General features: G+C 61.7%; 1 protein-coding gene across 1 annotated transcript in view; it reads right to left on the minus strand.

Moving 5' to 3' along the window:
• Nucleotides 1-6,179, minus strand: part of Kcnh4 (potassium voltage-gated channel subfamily H member 4) — a gene marked incomplete at its 3' end in the record, with an annotated part of 15,079 nt that overhangs the window by 5,943 nt on the left and 2,957 nt on the right. The window contains exons 4-10 of the mRNA XM_010635556.1: nucleotides 5,734-5,839; nucleotides 4,713-4,973; nucleotides 4,478-4,624; nucleotides 4,249-4,376; nucleotides 3,353-3,599; nucleotides 3,078-3,235; nucleotides 387-737 (exon numbers count right to left, since the gene is read on the minus strand). Coding sequence (XP_010633858.1) covers nucleotides 387-737; nucleotides 3,078-3,235; nucleotides 3,353-3,599; nucleotides 4,249-4,376; nucleotides 4,478-4,624; nucleotides 4,713-4,973; nucleotides 5,734-5,839 — 1,398 coding nt within the window. The remainder of the gene's footprint in view (nucleotides 1-386; nucleotides 738-3,077; nucleotides 3,236-3,352; nucleotides 3,600-4,248; nucleotides 4,377-4,477; nucleotides 4,625-4,712; nucleotides 4,974-5,733; nucleotides 5,840-6,179) is intronic.

The raw sequence follows: 6,179 nt of genomic DNA on the forward strand, positions 1-6,179 counted from the left end.
TGAGCCCGGGGCTGGGGAGGGGGCCTGCACCCTGGGCTACCGCCCCAGCTCTTTTTACTGTTTACTTGTTTTTTGGGGGAGCGGGGAGTTTGAGACAGGGCCTCACTGTGTAGTTGAGACTGACCTGGAACTCACTATGCAGCCCAAGCTGGTTTTGAACTCAACAGCGATCCTCCTGCCTCAGCCTCCCGAGTACTGGCATTCCAGGCGTGAGCCACCACGCCTGGCTGTTTTTATTTTAAAACAGGGTCTTGCAAATTTATTCAAGTTGGGCTCAAACTTTTCATCCTCCTGCCTCAGCCTCCCGAGTGCTGGGGTATGCACCACCGTGCCAGTTTAAATTGTCTCAATTATCTCAATAATGTCTTTCAGGGTCAGGATCAGACCAGCATCCTCCCGCCTAATCCCCAAGGAACCCAGGCAGGTTTGGGGAAACACAGGGATACAGGTGGGACCTGTGAATCCCGGGGAGACAGCAGCTTCAGGACAGGGCAGGAGACGGGTGAGAGAGTCCAGGGTTGGTGCTCACCAATGTCCCAGAGCAGCGGGTCATTGGCCTCCATCTCACGGCGCCCGATGACGTACCAGATGCAGGCCATCCAGTGGGCAAGAAGTGCGAACACCCACATGAGCAGTGTGAGCACCACGGCACTGCACTGCGAGTACCGCTCCAGCTTCTGCAGCAATCGCAGGAGCCGCAGCAGCCGCACCGTCTTCAGCAGGTGCACCAGCGAGGTCTGCGGAAGGAGAGGGCCGAGGTCAACTGGGCAGACACCAGGAAGCTGAGAACCCAGGAGGTGCAAGGGGAAAGGAGCCGAATAGCAGCCACTGGGCATTGGTGATCCTCATGAAAACCACGCCTGGGGTCCAGCCCTCAGCTCCACTCCCAGGGTGCAGTTGCTGAGTGGCCCAAGGGGACAGTCCCGGGACTCCAGTCAGGTTCACAGGCACCAAAGCCCTTTTGGGTGGCCTGCGCTGTTCGAAGCCCTTCGGGACAGTGCGAGAGCCTGGTCTGGGGTGGGGGGCAAGAGCCGGGAGGAGCATGGCGGGGACCCTCCCGTGTGGGTCACAAAGACTCCAGGGGGCAGCATACCAGATTGAACCCAGGGCCTTCGCACTGAGCTACGTGCCCTGCTCTTTACTTCTTAAATTTTTAATTAATCGATTAACTAACTTATTTTGAGACAGAGTCTCACAATGTGTTCCATGCTGGCCTCGAACTCACAGCAATCCTCCTGCCTCAGCTTCCCCAGGGGGAGTTAGGGCTGGTGGGCAACCAGCTGTAAGGGGCTGAGCTCGGGCTGGTGGAGCCAGCAGGGCTTTGGAAAGGAACCATAAACGTCCCTATGGATCATAGATAAACATTATTTGGTGCTGTTCTGAGAATCCAACCCAGAAGTGCTCTGTCACTAAGCTACACCCCCAGCCAGTTTTATTTTTTGAAACAGAACCTTGCTATGGAGCAAAGGTGCCCAGATAGGACTGGAATTTGGGATCCTCGTGACTCAGCCTCCCTCCATGCTGGCCAACATTGGCTAATATTACTAAAACTGCTTTTGGTGGTTGTTGTTGTTCTGGGGATTGAACCAGGGGCTCAAGTGTGCTGGCAAGGGTTTAAATACTGATTTACACACCCAGCCCTGAGACTTCTATTTTTGTTTTGATTATTATTATTACTATTTGCTGTTACTGCTTCAGACAGGGTCTTGCTGTGCAGTTCAGGCTGGCCTTGAACTCACTGAGATCCTCCTGCCTCAGCCTCCTGAGTACTAGGACTACAGGCTTGCACCACCACGCCCAGCTTTATGCCCATTAATTCTTCAGTTAGTCCTTCTGGTCTTGGAGGTGAGAACAGGAGGGTGCTTATTTTCTGGGTGGGGTGGCTTGGCAGCAAGGGCCAGAGGCTCTGGGGATTTGGCGTGAAGGCCCAGCTGCCCCGTGGGGTCCTCCAGGAGCATCCCAGGGCCCTGAGCCCACACTGCTCCTGGGCAGCCTTGATTCCTGCTCTCTCGCCCTGGGTGAAGGAGCTGGGCGGGAGCGGCTCGGGCCTCTCTGGCCAGTCCAGGCTCCACACCTGCACCCTCCTGGCTCCCAACCTGGGCCCTGCAGGGGTCCCCGCCACTGGGCCTGTGCCCACACCTCTCCGACCTGCACCGGCAGTGCCTCGCCTCCCTGTTTCTGCCTTGCCTCTCTCTGGATGCCCCTCAGGTGCCCTGGCTGCCCAGAAGGCAGGTGGCAGCTGAAGCAGGAGCCTGGGCTGCTGCTGACCATGTGGCCTTCACTGCCTGTCCACCTTCTGAGGAGGAAGGGCCCGGGGCCGCCCTGGAGAAAGCGGCAAAGGGTGTGACGGACCTCGGAGAGCACCCATGGGGCCAGCAGCAGCAGATGCGGCCGGGAATGCAGATGCTGCACAGTGGACATGGAGGGGTGGGAGTGCACCTGTGGGGCCTCCAGGCAGCCATGCACACACACACGTGTGCAGGAGTGTGCACACACGTGTGCACAGCCAGGAGAGGAGGCCCACAGCCGTTGGCGGCTAGTTAAATCCGGCTGTGTGTAGGTGGTTTCCTGCTATAGCCGGTGCGGCGGAGGCACCAGGGAGCTGCTCCCCTCCCCTCCACAGCCGAGGGGGCCTGGGGACACAGGTGGGCTGGGCGGGGCTGGGCCTGCCCCAGGGCTGCGCTCCCGGCTCAGGGTGAGGCCCCAAGTTCTCGCACACCTGTGTCTTCCGTGCCTGGCCTCCTGAGCTGCCCACTGCCCCTCTCACCCTGCCTGCCGAATCCTAGCACCCACGAAGCCCCAGCCTGGTCCCTCCTGCACTCTGTCCACCTCTGCCCTGGGCTCCCTCACCACGGAGGGGCCGCATCCTGTCCCTTCTCCCCACAGTGACCGGGCCCCACAAAGACTGTGTGACGGCTAAGTGCTCATCATTTGTTTGCTAAATAGAAACATGAAAGCGGCCGCTCATCTGGCAGCCGCCCAAGGCCGCCCTGGTAGCCAGAGTTAGCTGTCGGGGTCTAGCTCTCCTGAGACAGGGCTCCCAGCACCCACCCAGGCTGAGAGCCAGGGTCACTCACCACAGTGACATTGAAGACATAAAGCAGGTCGAAGGGCAGAGCAGCAATCAGGTCCACGAAGAACCAGGTGGCCAGGTAGTGGAGGCCGATGGAGCGCGGGGCTGAGACCACCTGGCCGGACGGGGACACGTAGGTGGTGCGGAAGTTCAGGATGATGTCTGGGGTGCGAGAGGCCGTTCCTCGGTGCATGGCCAGGGCCGGCAGCGGGGACGCGGGGAATGGGCCGAGGGAGGGTCCCCCGCCTCCCCCACCGGCGGCTGCGCAGAGGCTCTGACCCCCGATGAAGAGCATCTCCACCGCGATGTCGCTGACCAGCGTGTGCTGGGACGCGGCCGGGCCAGCATCGTCATCGCTCGAGAAGCAAACGTTGTAGGGGACGGTGACTGCGACGTAGAAGGTGGCCAGCAGGATGAGGCCGTCCCACATGGCCTTGGGGACGCTGTAGTGGAGGAGGAGGCAGCGGGACCCCCCCACGGAGGCCACCTTGTACTCAGGCACTGATGGCTTTGGCTCAAACACGTTCTAAAGGGAGAGGGGTGGCGGTTGGGACGCTTAGGGGAAAGAGGAGCCAGGGCTGAGGAAGAGAGAGGCAGGGGGGACAGGGAGAGGGGAGAGGTGGGCACTGGCAGGGCAGCCAGGGAAGGAAGCAGGTGAGGGAGAGCCGGAGCCTGATGCCTGGCACCTCCTCCTCACTGCGAAGCTCTCTCCGAGCAGCCTGGGGACTGACCCCACGTGCTGAGGAGGGCCTGACAAGTTAGGCGCATGCCCTACCCTGGGTCACTGCCCTCCCTCAAGTTCCCTGGGCTCTGGGCACCTAGAGGGGTGGGGGCGGGGGCGTCACCAGCACTGCGCCCCCCCAGTCTGGGGTCCGTGACGCCCTCGTCTGCCTCGGGCAGGACCTTGGGGGGCAGAGGGAAAGACGGCAGGCCTGCGGGTGGGCTTTCTCCCCAGGACCAGAGCACTTGTGATTTGAATTCCTACCCTGTGACACGGCCTCGACGGCATGGGAGAGATGGCAGCTACAGGAGCAAGGGGACAGGAGCCGAGGCAGTGCGGGGAATGGACGGGGCAGCGGTACCCCGAAGCGGGCATGCAGGGGCATAGCCGCCTGATGGAGACCAGGCAGACGGAGCCAGGGCAGAGCCAGGCACTCGGGTGGGATGGGACTCACATTATTGGTCTCCATGCTTCCCTGGCCCCGGCGACGGAAGTGGCCGGCCAGTCGGCGTAGGACGCTGCGGCTCTGCCTCCGGGAGGACCGAAGTTTGGAGCTGGCTCCCCTCCTGCCAAGGGAATTTTCTGTGGGAGGAAGGAAGGGGGTGAGGCTGCTAGGCCGGGTCAGCAGCGGTCCCGGGCGGTGCTGGGCCGGGACACCAGGCTCGTCACCCCCCCATGGTTACCATGGTTATGGTCCCCATGGATTCCCGGGGGACCGAGCCCTGGCCCTCCACTCTGAGTGATGTCCTTGAAGGAAAAGAGGAACAGCACGACCTCGCCCATCTCGTTCTTGATGGGCATCATGTCCAGGAGGCACCAAAAGGCTGATCCTGCGGGGCAGGAGGTGAGGGTGAGCGGCACCCTTCAGCTTGCGGGCTCCCCTCAGCGAGTCAGGGAGGGAGGGACACAGGCGCTCACCATCCTTGCGGTAGAAACAGATCTCGGCCCGGTGCTCCTCGTGGCCCTCCAGGGCCTTGTGCAGCCGCTGCAGCGCCCGCTCGCTGGTCTCTGGACCGTAGAGGAAGCGGCAGCTGCAGGTTTTCTGCATGACCTCCGTGCGGCCGTAACCTGTGAGCTCGCAGAAGCCGTCGGAGCAGTACACGATGGGGAAGCCCCGTGGGCCCTGCGCGTTGGCCAGCAGGAAGTTGCTGTCTGTGGGGCCAGAGGTCAAGGTCAGGGCTGGTCAGGGACAGGAAGGAGCTGGGGGGCAGTAGCTCCCCCAGATTGTGTTCACAGAGCCAGCAGCTTCTCCTGGCGACATATTCTGAAATAAGGATGAGAGCAAAGGGACAGGGACCCAAGGGTGGCTGACAGCCGAGGCAGGACCAGCAGGGAGTTGGGGCCATGCGAGCCTCCTCCCGCCATCAAGCTGGCGAGCTATGGCCACAAAAGGCGGGCAGCACTGCGAGGAAGAGGCTGTGTGTCTGCTGGCCACTCACAGTCTGTGACAAGGTAATGACCTCTCCTGGGACTCAGTTTCCTCATCTGCAAAGTGGGACACAGAACCCCCTCCCACAACAGTGAGAGTTGCGGCACTCGCTCAGGAGAACAAGTTCTAGTGAGAGCCGCTCAAAACAGTGGGGTGACCCCCTTCTCTCAGCTTTGGGGCCACGTACATGGGCTGTCAGCCTATGATAGTGACCAGGGTGAAGAGTCTGTCTTTTTATTTATTTTTTGGAAACCGAAAGGCAGAAATTTTCCTAATTCACAAATTTCCTTGGTGTAGGGGAGACAGGGATGAGAAGGTCCTGGAGCCCGCCTTCCAGGAAAGGGCCCCTTTTGAACCTTCCTTTAGCTGTCTCAGGGATCCGACCCAGGGCTGGGGAGGGCAGCGAGGGTCGGAACAGCAGAACAGCGCTGGCTACCTGGGCTCCAGCAGAGGGGGTGGTGGGTTACCCGGGGACAGTCTCAGGGGAGGGGTGGGGCCTAGGAGAAGCACCAGGGCTGTGGGGCGGCGGATGGGGGCACAGGGTGCCTAGAAGGCCCTGGGCCCTGGGTGCAGTCTCCTTTTTCCATCCCGGGGCCTGTTGCCTGGGTGATGGGCGCTATGGAAACAGGGAGGTGTGGGGGGAAGGGGGAGGCGGGTAGGGCAGTGGCACTGGTTTCCACCCTCGGGACCAGGAAGGGAAAGGGGATGGCTGGAGCGAGGCCGGGAGGAGTGGTGCGGCTGTCCAAGGTGCTGAACCGGGACCAGCGCTCAGTGGGCGACAGAGGTCCCCTCCGTCCCTGGGGAGCCCCGTCCCCTCCCCCTCCCCGCCTCGGTCCAGGCGCCCAACTATTTGGGGGCGCGTGGCCCTAGTCCGAGCCGGGTGCTGCCGCGGTCTGATCCGGGGCGGGGGATGTTGGAGGACACCAGCTATCATCCCGCCCCGGCTCGGAACCCCA

This window comes from Fukomys damarensis, unplaced genomic scaffold, assembly GCF_012274545.1.
Source record: "Fukomys damarensis isolate Sample0158 unplaced genomic scaffold, DMR_v1.0_HiC HiC_scaffold_13, whole genome shotgun sequence".
In the NCBI taxonomy this organism is placed as follows: Eukaryota; Metazoa; Chordata; class Mammalia; order Rodentia; family Bathyergidae; genus Fukomys; species Fukomys damarensis.